The 17802-nt window shown below is 41.0% G+C and overlaps 3 protein-coding genes across 5 annotated transcripts; all 3 read right to left on the bottom strand.

Moving 5' to 3' along the window:
* Positions 1-341: 341 nt before the first annotated feature.
* Positions 342-9285, bottom strand: tpx2 (TPX2 microtubule nucleation factor). Of its 3 annotated transcripts, none has more exons than XM_062530357.1 (18): positions 9182-9285; positions 8241-8393; positions 8048-8149; positions 7508-7610; positions 7299-7361; positions 7173-7211; positions 6793-6924; positions 5081-5187; positions 4669-4829; positions 4382-4553; positions 3959-4097; positions 3614-3830; positions 2762-2857; positions 2405-2572; positions 2128-2274; positions 1914-2025; positions 1098-1285; positions 342-656 (listed from the first exon to the last, which is right to left on the bottom strand). In XM_062530357.1, the coding sequence occupies exons 2-18, from the start codon at positions 8347-8349 to the stop codon at positions 546-548; spliced, it is 2166 nt and encodes a 721-aa protein (XP_062386341.1). In that variant the 5' UTR covers positions 8350-8393; positions 9182-9285; the 3' UTR covers positions 342-545. The 3 variants fall into 3 exon arrangements, with proteins under 3 accessions (XP_062386341.1, XP_062386342.1, XP_062386343.1); XM_062530358.1 differs by having other exon boundaries at positions 1098-1264; XM_062530359.1 differs by lacking the exon at positions 7173-7211.
* Positions 9286-9940: 655 nt separating this feature from the next.
* On the bottom strand, positions 9941-13180 carry trappc6b (trafficking protein particle complex subunit 6B). The gene is made up of 6 exons (XM_062530361.1): positions 12770-13180; positions 12554-12621; positions 12175-12292; positions 11983-12066; positions 10619-10712; positions 9941-10410 (listed from the first exon to the last, which is right to left on the bottom strand). Exons 1-6 carry the CDS (start codon positions 12848-12850, stop codon positions 10382-10384), a joined length of 474 nt encoding a protein of 157 aa, XP_062386345.1. The 5' UTR covers positions 12851-13180; the 3' UTR covers positions 9941-10381.
* A 1189-nt stretch (positions 13181-14369) lies between these two features.
* plagx (pleiomorphic adenoma gene X) lies at positions 14370-17744 on the bottom strand (the record flags this gene model as incomplete). Its single annotated transcript, XM_062530360.1, is given in 1 exon segment — positions 14370-17744. A coding segment is annotated over 1 exon segment (1239 nt). The 3' UTR covers positions 14370-16452.
* Between the last annotated feature and the right edge of the window lie 58 nt (positions 17745-17802).

Raw genomic sequence — 17802 nt, 5'->3', positions numbered from 1 at the left:
CTGGCGGTCAGCCATTTTACATTTTAAACACTGCCAGTGTTAACAGCTCTGCTCCATAGAGGACAGACAGCAAAACCTCTTCATTTAACTCCTCTACATTGCATCTGTGTAGTATGGAAAACCGTTGTCCCAGATCTGTTTGAGGTTTCTCCTGACTGTAGGATGCAAGTTCTGGCTTCAATAAAAGAACTACATCGGAGAATGCTTTTTCAGAAGTTTAGACCACACAAACCAAAAATCTTGATTGTAGCCCTTTTATTGCAAAGAACACACTGTTCAACAGAATGAGGGCTATCCAGGGCTCTTCACTACATCCACACAGATAAGAAACTCAAAGAAAGTGAGAGGTGTGCATTTCCTTTATTTTGAAAAAAAGAGACAGGAAATATGGGGGACAGTAAAATAGAATTAAAAATAGAACTGAAAAGTTAAGCAATATGAAAAAGACAATGGCTGCCGAAGCTTAGGTCTAAAAACAGTAGTCAAAATATATACAATTTATAAAAAGAAGCACACACGCAATAGTTAAGATGGTCGTAGTAAATTTACATGCGGAATCGGTCTGAGAAATTTGGAGATTGTGGAACAGTCAGTGGAAGCTCACTTTTCTTCACCTCCAATTGCTTGTAGTGCCTGACTGGTTGTGCCTTGTGAACCTGAACATTTGGGAACAAAGAAACTTACTTTAGAAATTAACACATTTTACACTGCAAGAAGAATTCAGGTAATTTTCAGGTCAAGAAGTCTGATAGGAATAAATTGTCTTGGGGCCTTTTCCATTACAGGAACTAAAACTTAGTTTTACGGGGGAGTTTGTTTTAGTTTTTCTTAAATGATACTCCTAGCCAACAGCAAAGGTAGCCCGAAAAAGTTAATATGGTGTTAATGTGGTTTTGTTTCTTTTAACTTGCATAAACCACTGTCCTGCGGCTTAAACACAATGCGGCATATGCAGGAAATTACTGTAGTGTTGTGATCATGCAGCACAAAAGGCTGCATATGGGTAGTTGCTTTAGGTCCTGTAAATTAACTTCCAGAGACTGGTGATTTCTCCCAGCAAAAACACTTCAATCTGGAGATTCAATCTGGAATCTCACCAAATCATGGCGCAGACGGGCAACCTGCTCGCGCTCCTGGTCTTCCTGCTCCCGGAGCCGGTCCTGCTCCTGGAGGGCTCGGAGCGCCTCCCTCTCACTCTTCTCCCGTTCAAAGTCCTCCCGCTCCTTGGCCCGCCGCTCGGTGCTCAATTGAAATCCCTCAGTGGCTACAGAATTAGTGGTATTGTCTTCAGAAAGTGGCAGTAGTTGAATGAGGAGAGAAAGATTGAAAAGGAGGCAAGGAAGCAGGGGCGTGGAAGTTTGGGGATCAAGTTTGAAATTGAAGGGGGAGCAAAAAAAATAAATAAAAAAATAACAGAGCAGGGCAAGAGTTAAAAGAGCATGGGGGACACCATGGTGAATTTGGTGCCTCTTAAATAGCAACACGGACACTGAAATACCCCGGGGTGTGCTTTAGCATTGACCATTGAACTACTGATATCAACATTAACTGACCAGGGTGTGCAAGTGTACGTCTAGCATTGATCAATTAACCATTGACATCAATATCAACTGTCCAATAAGTGCCTGGATATCCACTTAGAATTTAATTCCAGAAATGGCAATCTTAAATCATGCATCTACAACATGCAATTGTTGCAGGCTTCATGCATTATCTACCCACAAATTGACACTAGTGCCTGAATATGGCCTCCTCTTGAACGGATTAACGGATTAAAATCGAAATAAAATCTTTTTTTTTGTAGTTTTGTAGTGAATTTGGTCAGTTGACTAATCATTCCAGGCACTTAGCACATGGGAGGGGATGAGGGTTGGAGGTTGGGATTTGCGCTTCTGCAAGCAGGTACTACTTACCCAAGATACTTCTATTCTCCTTCTTGGGGACAAATGGCTCTTTGTGTGTGACTGTGTTGGGTCGAGCCTTAAAGCTGGCAGCCTCAGCCTGTTGTTTCAGCTCTTCCTTCATCTGCCATAAAGAGGGTAGTGGTCAGAGGCCTGAGCTCATTTTACAAGTGAAGTGATGGGGGACAACAGTGCAGCAAGCAGTGTACACATAGCGGCACCTCACCATTCTCTCCCAACGGTCACTCTTGGTTGCTCCCCGCTCATCGATCTGAAGCCTGAAGGGCTCGGGTTTGGTGGGCTCTGCCACCTTCTTCTCCGGAAGGCTGATCTCCGTGAAGTCTGGAAGTGGCGTGGCCTTGAACTCGTGCAACTGCAGAGAATACAACTACAGTCAACCTCAACCTGCAGCCTGAGTTTCGCAAGAACTGCATAAGCAAACTATTTTCCATGTGAACTTCTGGAAAAAAAAAAAAAACCTTTAAATCAACATTTAACGGTACCTCCTCCTTACGAAGCTCTTCCAGTTTTTTCTCCTTCATTGCTCTCCTTTCACGTTCCCGCTCCTCAAAAGAAAATGGGCACATCTCCACAGCACTCTTTACAGTAAGCTTAGGCTGGAAAGGTACAGAATGTGGCACAGGGACAGCCTTGATGCGTACCGGTTTAACCTACAGAAGAAGAATTTATCCATTTTAGTAACTGAAAAATAGTCAGGCAGCCATGGGGTCAGACCTGGTTTTGTCGGTTAAAGCAAAAAAAAAAAAAAAAAAACAGGTTCACCTAAATTATGGCATTTGGCTGCGGGACTAATACTGGGAATGAGCCTTGAGATGTCATTGCAAACCAGGTGTACCCACCTCTTCAATCTGTCGCTCCACACGGACACGGTTTTTCAGAGCAAAAGCTGGAGACTCTGGTACTGTTGGAGGTGCCATTCGCTTCTCTGGCACACCCTGAGAAAATTGAAAAAGTATATTCAAAACCCCATGACCATTCTGCCCAGCTCTGCTTGATAATATAAACAAAGTTTCATTTGAAATTATTGAAGGATATAAACATAATATCATATATAGATATATTGTTTTTACAAAAAAGTAGAAAAAGCTAAAGAGACTTAAAGGGCATAGTGTTGCAGTTATTAAGATGGTTAGAGATACCAGACTGTTGGAACACATAACCTTTGCCTATTTGAGTTAAAAGACTTATATTGTTTCAGTAATCCATCAGGTTATGACCATGTTAGGATATCTGTAGTTTAGTGTAGTTACACAAAAGTATTCATTACTTTGCAAGAAAAGTTTGAGAATTTGCCTCGTTCATGGCAGTCATCCTTACTGATCTCCAAAAATCCAATACGTTTCCGTGGTTTAACTAATTACATATGCTAAAGGCAGTGGTAGTTACACATTGAGGGCGACAAAATATCTATAGACCGTTTATAGTTTATCATTGTACATTTTCATTGGGTTATGGTTATTGCTTGGTGCAGACATGCATCAATGTCTTCACCTCGACCCAACATAATCCTGTCTCTTCCTCGGATACACACTTGTGTGCATATTGTTGCTCACCTAAAGGCAAAAAATGCATCTCCAGTGATATAGAACAGGTCGGAAAAACCATCTCAAGCGTATAAACTCTAGTCAAAAGTTTACACTACTAGTTTTTCCATTTCGCAATGCAAGCCTGCCTACAGAGACAATACATACCACCACCTCCTCCAGGATTTTCACTGGCAGAGGTCTGGAGTGAAAGGTGTGGTCTTCGGCTTCCTTTGGCTTTTTACTGGCCTGCCTCTCCTGCAGCCGCTTCTCAATCTCCAACTGGAACCCCTCGGGTTGGGTGACTCCCTTGGCTGTTGGCTTCTTGGGCACCACAGCAGCCTCCAGTATTTTCCGATTGAGCTCAAGGGCTTTGAACTTAAACCTGAAAGACATGGTGAAGGCAAAAGTAAGGATCATTCCCACGACATACAAGTCCTTCAGGAAGACTCCAATGGACATGTTCCAATGGGAAACAATAGACTAATCAGAGGGTGTGACTGATTCACATACTGCTGAATCTTTTCCAACTCTTCAGCCTCAATCTCAGCCGTACTCTTCACCACCTGGGGGCGGCTCCTCTGGCGGGTCATCAGCTGAGGGGTCATTGGGTGCGTAACCTTTGGCCGCTCAGCCTTCACTGGCGAGGGACCTGGGAGTCAGGAAAGAATATATGCTGTAATTTCCCAACGTTTAGCCACAGATTATACATCAATTTTTACATTTCATCAGCTATGAAGTTAATACATGGAGGCAGTTAATATGCTTATGTTTCTTTTAACTGGCATAAAACACTGTCCTGTGGCTTATACACAATGCAGATGATACACAGGAAATTACTGTAGACAAAAGTGACTTCGTACAGACATGCTCAACCTGAAGGACTAGTGTAATACATGGCAAACAGAGGGCTTTAGCAACAACTTAATGAAATACCTCGCTCTTGACTTTGTCGACTTCGTAAGTGATAGCGCACTGGTGTGCGTTTCTGGTACTGTTCAATCTGCTGTGCTATAGACACATAACCAGCAGACTCCTCATGCTTTCGTTTGCCACCACGAGATAGATTGAATGGCTTGGGAACGGTCGCCTTTGGTGGTGCCTTTACCTAGGATAAGGAGAACCAAATAGTTTAGATAAATTCTCGCTCACTCTCTATAAAATAACATTACAGTACAGTACAGTACAGGTACAATAACATTAATAAAAAAAGTTGCATTTACAGGTGAAGTTTGGTGCTTCCGGAGCTGGGAATTAAAATCCATCTCTGTGTAGGTGGAACTGGAATTTGTGGCTGTGGCGGTGCGTTTTATCCGTGCATCTGAGCGGAAGCGGAACTCTTTTGGTATTGTAGTGGACAGAACTTGTTTCTTCACAGGTTGACCTGTGGGAACCAACAAAACACTGTTCATAACACAGTGGACTCATATCATGAGTAGTGGACACACACGCATGCCGATGGGGAGCTTCAACTCAAGAATGCCTTACTAGGGGACACACACACACACACACACACACACACACACACACACACACACACACACACACACACACACACACACACACACACACACACACACACACACACACACACACACACACACACACACGAGGGGAAAAAGACATTGTACTCACTGCCAGCAAGGGCCGCTTTGTAGCTGGCTTCGTTACGGCGTCGTTGCTCAGCCACCTCATGTTGGAGAGCTTCAATGCGTTCCATCTCCTGCTGCTCAGTGCTCCTCCTAGTACGGAAACAGCCAAACAAGCAGTTATCTTATTTAATTAATATGCACTTCAGACCTGCCAACCTTGAAAGAATTTTATGAGTACTAACCCCCCCCCCCGGACGACGACGACGACCAAATTTCGGACCGCCGGATCCTCCAACTTACATTCTGTATGTGTATACAGTATGTATATGTGTATGTGTGTGTGTGTGTGTGTGTATGTGTGTGTGTGTGTGTGTGTGTCTGTGTCTGTGGGGGTGGGTGGGTGGAGGGGTGCATATTAATTAAAGAATATCATACAAATTACTAAAGGCTACTCTTCACCATAAAATATAATTTGGGTGTGTGCAATCTACAAAAGTCTCTTTTTTTTATTATTTGAACATGGTTCAGGCCTTAAAACAAAGACAATATCTGAGCCTGAATTATCAGGCTTTTGAAGAGGTCATAGGCCTATTAGCATATCCTACGTATGAAAAGATAGGCTATTGGAACAAATCAGAATATAAACTAGCCTACATTAAGCTTGCATTTGTAAAGTTGATCTGAAATGTTTAACCTGCAGCCTAAGCTACTTGAAGATTATTTTGCTTAACTAACAATGTTGTGAAAACAGTATTCATTCACATTGCATGTTAAACTGTGCCCTGTAGGAAGGAATAGGCTATTCCAGATGAATAGAACGTTTCTTTGAAAGATTTCAGCATGCCAATCATCATTGCTTTTGTAGAATGGCACATGCCAGTTAAGGAGCAATTCATCTTTTATTTACATAGCCTTTGATATACTGATGAAGTTCTCTGTTAAAGTTGTCTGAATTCGCTCCACCGTTTACACAATAAATTGTTCAAAATGAATGAATTCTTCATCACAGAATCTCGTTGTAGCCTATGCTACGTCTATTTTTACATAACTCAAGACGGCAACATAAGGTTAGCGGTCTTGTAGTGATAACGTTTGCAATATTAAAAGAAAACACGCTGCTACACTGCTGTACTAATTCACTCGTTTTGAATACAGTAATTGTCAAAGTTTAACTATACCAGCTGTGACACCCCTGTCCTCTGACGCACCTGCGCTTGCACACACTTTCACTTTAGAATGGCGTGACTGAGGGATGAGAACCGCGAACACAAGTTAGGTCTATGCCGCGAACACAAGTTGAAAAAATAAAAGCGTGTTTGTTTATTTTCGGAATAGACGCATATTTTCCCTTTGGGATCTGCAATAGCACGGTCTCTACCGAAATTAATTGACTACTTAGTTGTACTAAGACCTTGTGAATTATATCTATGGCTGTGGCTCTGTAGCGCAGAATCAACTTCACTGACAACTTCACTGACACTGACGAATGCGAGATCAAACGAAATGCGTAGTTTAGAGCATGAAATCGTACCAGCGTACTAGGAGGTCAAAATGCGTGCCCGCTACGCAAAATGCGTACATGTTGGCAGGTCTGGCACTTTTGTGCAAAGTCTCTTGAGGATGGGCCTTGTTGACAGGATCATGCTTTGCTTGGCTTTGAAGTCAAATAAGGGTCACTAACCACAAAAATAAAGGAACAAATTTAGCCAACTTTGGCTGTTGGCATAATGAAGGGATAAATAATGCTTTACTCACTGCTTGGCAGAAGTAGTAGAAGAAGCAGGAGCAGCAGGAGCCTGGGCCTTAGCTGTGGAAGCTGCAGACTTTTGACTAAGTCTGCGACTGCTCCTCACAACTCGTCTCTGTCTCTGTGTGTGGGACGAGCTCCTGTTAAAATACCAAGTGAGGACAAAAACAAAAGGCAGTGTTAATATCAGTATCAATAAACAAGTTGGTCCTTCCACCTGTGTTTAAACAGCTCACCTCACCCACCAAACACCTTGGAAAAAAAGGTGGGTTTAAAAAAAAAAGTGACTGCCACCATGGTAAACCTCTTTGAACCCTTCCTATGTAATAAAATTCCAATCATGTGCACAATAAACCATCCAGGTGTATTCTTGAAAGACACATTTTACCTCAAGTGATGAAACGTTCTTTTAGGTGTTGGTACAACTCTGCAAAGCAGTATACTTAAATAAACATTTCTAAAACTGTAGATGATGCTATATAAAATAAATATGAAAATAAAACAGATAACTGACCTTCTCTGTTTCTTAACCGGTGGAGTTGCAACCTTCACTTCTGCTACAGGTCGCTTGGACACCCTGTTGAGCAATGGTGTGGCACATTTTAGCTGACAGACAACCCATGTATGAAACAAACAAAAAAATCTTGCAATGCAATGACAGTTCAATATCTTGTCATATAGGCCAGTAATACATACAAGTAATGCTTTAAATTTCAACTGTACCTGCGTGGTTGAGCCTTTGCTTGGGTGGGAGCAGGCACTGCTGGCTTGCTGTTACCCCATGAAAGAACAATGTTTGAGGGTGCGATGTTTTCTACCGAATCCTCTGCAAGCAAAGAAATCCGCACGTTACTATTCAGTAGAAATGTAGTTCTTGTTCCATGCACTCACTCCATTTTGTACAGTACTAGCTACCTTCTCACTAACACCTCTTGAGGTACGAAGTAGTACAGTGCATCTCTTGCTAATAAGTTATATGTGGGTAACACAGCACATAGCTGTTGTTGGCCTGAGTAGAGATGTAACATCTAACATTCATTATTTTGAATCACACGCACTATCAGCAAATGTGAAAGCTACAATTAATCATGCAGTTTGTTTGTGTGTGAGTATTTACAGTTTACCAGAAGTAATGTAGATCAGAATAGATCTACATTAGAATAGATCAATTTAGAAATTGATGTAGATCGTGTACACTGGACATTTCAGAAATCAGAACAATTCATTTTCATGCACTGTAGTAAAACATGGGACAGGACACACCTTTATCGGAGCTCCCTTCTCTTCCCTTGGCTGCAGGAGTAGTCAGGTTTGGTTTGATGTCTCCATCTTCCTGTTGTTCGACAGTCAAGTCCTTAGAGCAATCTAGTAAAAGGAAATGACAAACAAAACCCTCTTAGTACGTATACCCTACAGTTAATAATCACCGAGTTACTCCCACCATTCAGACACTCACCAAACCACTGGTCAGCCTGATCATCCGGTTGAAGGGTTTTGAAATCCAAAATATGGCTAGGAGCATCAAATTCATAAAGGTCCGCAGAGCCAGCAGGCTGCACGTCCATCTCGGAACCCAATATAGTCTAGCGTTATCCCAGATGGCGATTTCCTGGGTCGTTGTCAATATAATGAAATGTTATTGAAACACAAACAAGTGAGGTACAAATGGTCTCAAGATGTAAGGAAATCAATGTTGTGTCCATTGTTGTCGACAACAACACCATGTATGAAAGCTAAAGAATGTGTTCAGACGTTCAGAAAGAATGTGGACAATTCACTTGAAATCCCCGTAAACAACTCCTTACTTTAACCCTCAACTAGATGGTTCAATCGGCTCCAAATACTGTAATGCTGATCGCTAACGTTCCAGTTTAGATATGTAATTGATACATTAGTCTTGTACATCGGCTAAACAGTCATGGGTCATCGACGTTAATGATCATATTTAAACTATACGTAGTTATTAATCGTTATGCTAACTAGCTGCCACCTTTAGCCGTGATAGCAATTTCAGCCATATTTTAGCAAGATGCACAACCTTTTCGCTAACGGTAACGACACAACACGTTATCCATTAAATACAAAAGGGACTGCTACTTACAGAGGAAACTCACAGTAAGTCTGGTTTAACCGAGTAGCTAAGTAACTAAGGTGATTATCCGTGTGCACGGCCCATGTTAACTTTAAGTTGAAAGGCTAAATAACATTAACGTTAACGTTACTGGTTGACTAGCTGCTAGCGAATTGTTCCTAATCGCATTGCTAGCCAAATTCATCTGACTAACGTTACCCAAAAGTTGTATTGTAGTTATTTTCAAAGTCAGCGCATTCTTTCCTACTAGTTTGCCGTATTCACTATACAAATCGTAAAATATTGATAATATATCCAGTACTTACGGATAATTTAACTCAAGATGCCCTCCCTCTTACAGACACGACTGGTACGTTGTTGACGAGGAACTGCAAAATCCAAACTTCAGCGCCGTTGCATTGACGTTTAAATTTCTTCAAATCATCCAATGGCATCGTGCTTGGAAAATTCTTTCATTTTTCATTGGACGCTACTTTGCTACGTACCCGGATGATGCATAGGTCATGTGACCACAATCACCAAAGACGTCTGGGCCACATTTTTCAGCAGCAGACGTCCGTGTTATTTATTTATTTTTTAAACATTGTCGAATCAGTGTTGGTTATTGCGATGAACTCCATAATATTTACAGAACTATCAAGATTTGAATTACCACGAACTCAACACCATCAAAATGTCTGGGACTTTCACTGTATTCTCAAGCAGCCGATACTCATTACTCCAACTCAATCCTCACAAACTCATCTAACCCCTGTTCATACGTCTCTCAACCCTGATCTGCACCATCACACCCATTCTCATGCAACCTGTCTGCTCTTCGCCTCATCTAACGGTGACTGAAAGTGTTATTCAAAGACCTGTGCTTCAGGAACAGGTTTCATTACGATGAATGTTGATTCAGTTGAAAGATTTATCAAATAAGAATACAAATAAAGAAATGTCACAACGTTGGGCTTTTCTGGTCTGGAATGGGTTTCTATTAACACAAGCAATGTATTGCAACTGCACAAACCACATAGAACATACAGCGCATTCTGGTAAAATAAGCATGATCAGGATGAACCTTTTAAGCTATGACATCACATAGTAACATATAATTAAAAATGCATAATTATTTAACTACATGATAAAATAATTAATATGCTGTATATGAATGTGTACATTATGTGTATGCTGCTATCACAATAGTGCTTAGGGATGTTTAGACAAGACCATTAAAATAACATAATTCCTAACTTTGTGCAATCATAGGCCTTTAGTGGATACTCAGTGCAAACATAATTACACATGTCGATAATCAGTTGACTCTACTCCTAAAAATAAACTTCATGATTCATAATTGATTACAGTTAATGTAACAATAAGACATACTGAAAGAAAGACACTTAAGAGATCATAACATTAATTTCATGCAGGATATTTCAAGTTTCCCTTTCAAAATCAACAGAAAAGGCAACAAGGATGATCAATATATCTATGGATATTGGATGGAGTGTCCAGTTTGTTTACTTCTGAATCATGACCTGGAATTTACCTTAAAAAAAGAAAGAAACAAAGACTGTCAGTAGTGCTGGAGCTAGCAGTTTTCCATTTGCAGTGTGTGATTCATGACAGAGGCATTTTCAGTGTTTATTACATGCCTTTCTTGCGAATCTGTACAGCAAACATCAAAGTGACCACACCACACAACGCTGCTGTATGACAAATTACTGACTATACAAGGGAACAAGAGAAACACTTACATGCAGGCATGACAGACACTTCCGCCGTAACAATACTTTTCACTCCGAGGTTGGAGAGCCCCCCTCTCACCAGGCCACAAGTGAATGCCAGATACTGGAAGGGCGAGATAAATCACAGTTTTCACGATAAGACCACCGAGGTGAGGTCTTCAGCCTGTCATTCAACTTGACCGACAGCTGATGGGTACATGGAGCCATGTTGTCAGCATCATTTCATCCATATAGACTCAGATGGGAGGTAAGCTGGTGCCATCCTGCAGCATTTGACCTGCAACAACTCATTTTGATGCCTTTAATTACCTCCATTGCCATGGTGAATTCCAATGGTGAAATGATACATTCAGCTACTTGAGTTGAGGGACAACTGAATATCCTCAAAATGTGCCCTAACTCATGGCAATATTCTCTAAGGGACCTGGACGTAGCCAAAGATCGTATAGTAAGGAAGATGGATCATAAAGGGGGTTTTCAATGGAATGAAATGGTGCCCACTTCCGCCTCCTATCTGGGCGTGATCAGTGACGAGTAATCGGTTTAGACCAGTGTAGAAGCAGCAGAAGCAGTGTGCCGTTGATAACAGGTGGCCTGCGCAATTAGCGGGGACAGGTCAGGTCAGGAGGGACAGGTCGTGAACAAAGTTACTTTGCTATGTATTTATCACGCTGGAAAATACGATTTCAATGTGGGAATGTTAGAAAGACGTGTGCCTTGTAGAGTATGGGTTCGTTACTTGCATTGCTGAATGTAGGGCTAAGGGAATGGTCATAATCCGAGATAAGGTTTATTTCTCCCGTTTGCCTCCTAAATGGGAGTAGCACTACGTCACAGGGTAACCGGAATTGACCCTCATATGACTTGTCTCGCTTTATAAACCGTCTCTGACGTAGCTGAATGCCTACCACAACAGACTGTGAGGCACAGACCCAAAGGCATTCGCAAATTCCAAAAAGACCCCAGATATCTCTACCTTCTGTCCATGCCACCTGATTCTGATGCCAACTCATTACTGTTTCCAAACATGCAGAATATCCAGGATCCCGGCCCTCTACACTGAAATATCTATCTGTTAAACTATTTGACTTGAAATATGAGACCAACCTCCCTGGCACAATGACAAATAACATCCCACTTCAGTTATTTAATCGTAGTTTGCAACAGCCTTTAAGCTGATTTTTACTTGATCAGCTAGTGAGAGGCATTTTCCACACAAACCACAGCCTCTCTCTGTGGCCATAGTAATGGCTTTGACAAGGTCTCAGGAAAGCAACACTTAAGTTTTAACATCAGTATACAATCAGAACATACTTTTTCTGTACACTTTCAATAGGCTTAGATGTTGGTTTCTAACCCATTGTTCAACTCACCTTTGGAGCATGTTCCAGATACTGTTTACCTGCAGACAACTGTGTAAGTAGACGGAATTTGTTGTCTTGAAGTACATAAATACCCTAAATAAAACACACACACACTGTCAACAGGGTATAGAATATTTTTTTTTTATAATTTAAAGGTGTAACTTCAGTACACAAATAAGAGTGAAAAGACATTTGATCTACCTGGTGGTTTGTCCTCAGGTTGTCAATTTGCTTTTTAAAAACACTGGTCCAGAAGTCCTTGCAGATGAACTTCATGATGTCAAGTTCATCTTTGAAGCGTGCAGTATCTTTTGTAAATCTGAAATAGGACAGTTTTGTCACTTTTGCTATGAGATCTATGAAATTTGAAATTAAGCAAGTAAATGTTTTGTCAGAAAGTGGACAGCAATTTCTACATGATATTCAATTGAGTCAGAGGTCAGAAAATCAGTCCTTGTTGCAATTCACATTGTGTAGTGAAACGAGGTAAATCCACGTTTATTTTTCAGGCAATTCCTTTTATCAAAGGAAGCAGTTTCCTAACTTCAGGCCATTAGACATCACTGATATGTCATGATACCTTTCAATGAGTCCTTGTCCGACTCTAAATCCCATGTTTTCCAGTTTGGTAATACATCTCCCATTTTCCTGCGGAGAGCAAAGTTGCAAACATAGTTTTAAATGATTATTATTACCAGGGAGCATTACAATTCGTTTAGTTTGCACAAATCATACTATTATCGAAATGAAATGAATGTCCTAAATAGTAAACAAAATGTTTTCAGATCAACATTACCATCTCTCCACTCTCGGCTGATTTGTACACATATTGAATGACTTCATTGTGAAGAAACTGGAATAGAGCTTCGTCTGCCATTCCGAAAGAACACCAAACAAAAACGTCTTTCTACAATATTCATAAATATGTTTTCTGAATCTACCCTTCTACTCTTTTCTACATCGCAAAGTTAGTCAATGACATGTCGTTAGCGGAAAGGCTAGCTACCGTTAATTATCAGTTGACATTCTTGACAATGTCGATTTAAATGAAAGGGTATATCAACGGCACAGCTTACTAAATCTACCACTTAAAATGGCACTTTGGAAGAAAATGCTGAAGGTGTGTAAAACGAGCAAATGTTATGCTAGCATATTTGCCACTACCACTGCTCTGCCACTAATCATTTGACAACATAGGCCCTTCACAGCTTCCGTAAATGTTTTAGCTGCCTATGTCGTTGCCTGTCTGTATATTACTACGGCTCATGTTCAAACAGTAATTGAATGAAAGTGTTATTGTGGATTGATGATGAGCAATATTGCTATACTTGCGTGAATAGTAGTGAATAATACTATAATCGATACATTTACTTAAACAAAGCTGAGATAGATCAAATGACTTCACTAAATGAAATGACTAAAACAGAAAAAAAGAGACATGGTAAAACAGAGGTTTTCCGCTTTAACCCTCTCTGGTTGTAGGCCTAAATAACATGCTTAAAGTGATTAAATGTTTCAAGCACTATGAATGGATTTTTAATCCTTTTAGTTCATAAACTAGGCTATGCCAATATTTTCTTTGAGGAGAGGTTCTTTTTTTCTTTTCTTTTAGGTCTATGGAGGTTTCCCATAGCACTAGCAACTTATTATGCAAAATAGCAGCCTGTTCTTTTCTCACAGAACTACTTAATGCTGACCCTTGCTCTTGGATACATTTTATAAAGTATGTTACATTGTTATGACAACATTGTACCCTGCATAATAAAGCCTTAGGCCACCGCCTAAAACTAAACAGCCTATAATATTTGAGCACACATGAGAAATTAGTGACTGGTGGGGCTGTTGACAAGAATAATTGATTGGATGATTACTCCAATCAATTAGCCATATGTGAAGATCATCTCTTATCAGTCTGTATGCAGATCATCTCTTGTAACCCTAATGTAGATGTAAAATGTTGCATCACTTCATTGTTAGCTGACTTGGATTCAAACATATTGCATGTATATAAGCAGATGGTAATAGTCTTGAGTCTAAGGTGCTGTGTTACCATACAGTATGTTCCCGGCTGCCACCTTTAACTATGCCTTTGAGCTGGCCCTTGTAATGATTGACATACTGTATGTAAGCCATTCTGGATAAAAGTGCCAGCCAAATGAATAAATAGATAAGTGCAATATCACACTATAATGGAGAATGCCCCACAGGGTGCCTCTCCAGGTTCAGTACAAATAGTCATTTTGCAGGGTGGCAACATGAACAAACAAATGCTAAAGATTAACATTTATCAATGACAAATGAGAAAAAGACAAAACGATTTCCATTCGCCATCTGTTTCAGGTACTAAAGAGATATAGTCATCAAATTAGCTTGTAATCACAAAGAGGCCAAAGATATTCTGCTTTTCACTTTAATTCTCTTTTTAAAAGGATTGATAAAACATCAGTATCGTCAATGCCCGTGCTGAGCTTGTACAGATACACAACCATTTTCCTAAAATGTATACATTTCTCTAAACACAGTTCTCTCATCATGAGGTACAATGTGTAGCACCAAAGTGCTATTGTCTGAGGTAGTCAGCCAGTATCAAAATATCACAGTAACTACACAGATCTAACTACAAAACTGAATACCAGGGAATGTACAGCTATGGGCCTAACAGAATATTGTTAGTTAAGTGCACAAGTACTGATATCCCTGCATTTGTGTGACTGGCACAATGTTGGGTGAGGTATATAAGTAGTCCAAACAAAACGTCTCGTGTGTTCATTTAGTCAATGAACGTCTTTCAAATAACATCATGATACAAAAGGTTGGTAGGTGCAGCATACTCATTTGAGTGTCACTCCCTGAATAACATATGTCTGATGTCTATAGGGAGTAATCTGCACAATTATATGATCATGTCCATCATATAGTCTAATTAGCCCCAAGAATGATTTCTTCTGAAATCAATTTGTAACAGCATAGATAACAATTTTGATATCATCCACTGTACATTTACTTGCAATCTGACCTTCCATTTTAAGTTTCAAGTGATACTGTTACACTGCAAAAAGCAGATTCAGGTAGCAGGATTGATAATGAGGTATGTTGTGTTAAAAAAAAAAGTAGATTCTACAATGCTAACAAATAACAAATCAAAATAAGCAGTTCATGTTATTGGTCACATAGAAGATACACAGCATCATTTCCCTGGATAACTGAGTTCCCACAGAAGTGCTCAGTTAATCTGAGGTCAAACAGTTTAAAGAGCCCAAAATTCTGGTGTAAAATCCCTGGAAATGATATCTGGGACAGATTTTCAGGCTTTTGTCATCTACAAAGATTATCCTACCAATGCACATCAGACTGAGTGTAAATGTTTCTAGGTCGCAACCAATGCTTCTCTGGATACAGTCGTTCAAATCATTCATAATATTCTCTTTTCAGATATTCTTGAGGATTTTGGTAAAATGCTAGATAATAATAAAATGATAATTGTGATGAGATAATATTGATAAATGCAGCATTTTCAGACTTAAAAACAACTGATTACAATCGTTTAAAAACAAATTTAAGGTAATGTTTCACAGCAAAACATTTGAATACCGTTGCTTGTTTAACATTATTTCACACACTTTGTATATGATAGTATTTCAAAATCATGCTAATGTTCAGGGGAAATCTGGGGAATCGCATATACGCTAAAGTAATTCACCAACCAATCACAAAAATCCAGTTCACTGTTTGCAGATACGAGATTAATTATGGTTTCCATCAATACACACACCAGATACTCAATCTAGCACAAACTAAATCTAAATATGCCACTACTTAGGGATATCAAACATCCTTTTGCTAAAATAGGTCAAACCTCACTATACTAGAACAAATTTAGGAAACTGTACCCCTATCAGAGTAACTTTGATTCTGAAACTTCCTGAAATTTTGAAAGATCCATTGCCCTTCTGTTAAAATTCCAATAATAAAATTCATGTTAATCCTGCAACAAGTTAATGTGCTACACAAAACATGTGACAGTGCAGTCCATGAGGTAAAACTAGGTGAGAGAATTCAGCTTGGGTTCTGAACATTTGTAAAGGTTGTAGAACTTGACTGAATTCCAACTTCAGTCAGAGAAGTGCTAAAGGCAATAAAAGTGCTTCACTGTTCAAGAAGACACTATGTCAATTTGCTTCATGCAATTAATCATGGGTATAAAATAATGAGGAAATATTTGTGGCCAAATTTGCCCCTTGGGTTTAAAACCTTCAGAGGTGAAAATAGATAGTAAAGGGGATTACGGCTTGAAAATGTATAAATCTATGAACACTACAGAGGAACAACTAAAACTAATCTAATTAGGCCTATAGATGTTCACTTTGACGTCAGGGTAAACTGTGTATCTGGTTCATTCAAAATATAAGATTCTCATTCAGCAGGCTCCACATCATATTTTCTATGCTCTTACGCCATCTTTTTTTCCCCACAGAGGTTTCACTGTTGAAAAGCCTGGTGGAATCGTGGCAGTGTGTGTGGCAGTGTGTGTGAACTGAAACCAGGGCTAAACACTGCAGGGAGCTGGTTCAGGGGCCCTGAGGTCTGGGACTCCTGAGGCTGCTGCAGCTGAAATGAGGGAAGTGGCCCTGACACTTGTGAAGAAGAGGCAGAAGAATTGGCAGCTGTGGTGGTCGTTGAGTAACCCATCACAAGACCTCCTGTGCTCAAAGGACTGCTATAAGGAGGCAAACCAAATGGCAAGAACCCTAGGAGATGAGAGAGGTCCATATTAGCAGCAGAGGTGGGGTCTGTGTTAGCGAAGGCAGAGTTCCTGAGTGGGAAGTGAGGGTCTTGACCAAAGCCTTCTGGAAACAAGTCTCCTGGTCGAGATGAGGAAGCAGGAGCAGCTGCCTGAGGGGCGGGTGGCCCGCACTGGAGCTCTGCCAGGAGGTTCTCCATTTCTGCCTTCAGGTATGAGGTAGATCCAGACTGATACCTAGACGGCTGTAGGTATTGTTGCTGCTGAAGCTGCGGCTGCTGCTGCTGCTGCTGGAGCTTAGGAGGCTCCATACTGCAACCAACCCCCAAAGGAGCTGAGAGGGAGCCAGGCACCAGAGAGTGGTGGTGATGGTGATGGTGGTGGTGGTGGCGTAGCCCTGAGGTAGAAGCACTCTGTAGATGCTGAGGGTTGTACAAGCTCATTGAGAAGGCCTCTGTGGCGTCCTTTGTGAGCGTCACAGGGCCTAAGGTGGGGCTCGGCTCTTCTTTCATAGCACCTTGGGCCATGTGGGCAAGCTGACTGGGATCCTGAGCGTGGCTCTTCTTCAGGTGTCTCGTGAGATGGTCCCTGCGGCCAAATCGCTGGGCACAGTGCGGGCACAGGAAGTCCCTGCGGCCCGTGTGTACCACAGCGTGACGCCGCACGTCTTTGCGGGTGTAGAAGCGGCGATCACAGTGGTCACAGGGGTGCCTCCTCTCCCTCACAGCAGTGCCTGCCGGTGGCGGTCTACCCGTGTGGGTGCTCAGGTGCTCCAGGAGGGCAGGCATGCTATCGAAACTCTGCCGACAAACCTTGCAGGTGAGGTCTCCTGTACTGGAGGCAGCATGTGTCGCTACATGACGCCTGTAACCCAGTCTGGTGTTGTAGTGCTTACCACATTCCTCACACTGCAAGTTCTGCTTATTAGGATCGTGGGTCTGCAGATGACTATTCAAGTGGTCCTTCCCGTGGTACATTTTCTCACAGAAAGAGTTGAGGCAGATTCTGAGACAGAGAGTGGCCACATGTCTAACCAACAGGAGGAAGAGAAGATATTATTAAAGATTAATAGCTAAAGATTTTGTATT

This window comes from Sardina pilchardus, unplaced genomic scaffold, assembly GCF_963854185.1.
Source record: "Sardina pilchardus unplaced genomic scaffold, fSarPil1.1 HAP1_SCAFFOLD_236, whole genome shotgun sequence".
In the NCBI taxonomy this organism is placed as follows: Eukaryota; Metazoa; Chordata; class Actinopteri; order Clupeiformes; family Clupeidae; genus Sardina; species Sardina pilchardus.
Note: the sequence above shows the minus strand (reverse complement) of the source record. Positions and strands in the feature narration are given on the sequence as shown.

Bases quoted from the DNA above. Each gene is read 5' to 3' on its own strand.
- trappc6b (XM_062530361.1), bottom strand. From the start codon at position 12,850: ATGGCAGACGAAGCTCTATTCCAGTTTCTTCACAATGAAGTCATTCAA. The intron at 12,622-12,769 runs GTAATGTTGATC...TGCTCTCCGCAG, and splicing joins CAGCCGAGAGTGGAGAGATG to GAAAATGGGAGATGTATTAC. The intron at 12,293-12,553 runs GTATCATGACAT...GTCCTATTTCAG, and splicing joins GGACAAGGACTCATTGAAAG to ATTTACAAAAGATACTGCAC.
- tpx2 (XM_062530357.1), bottom strand. From the start codon at position 8,349: ATGGACGTGCAGCCTGCTGGCTCTGCGGACCTTTATGAATTTGATGCT. The intron at 4,554-4,668 runs GTAAATGCAACT...TCCTTATCCTAG, and splicing joins GGAAGCACCAAACTTCACCT to GTAAAGGCACCACCAAAGGC. The intron at 1,286-1,913 runs GTAAGTAGTACC...CACTTTCTGAAG, and splicing joins GGAGAATAGAAGTATCTTGG to ACAATACCACTAATTCTGTA.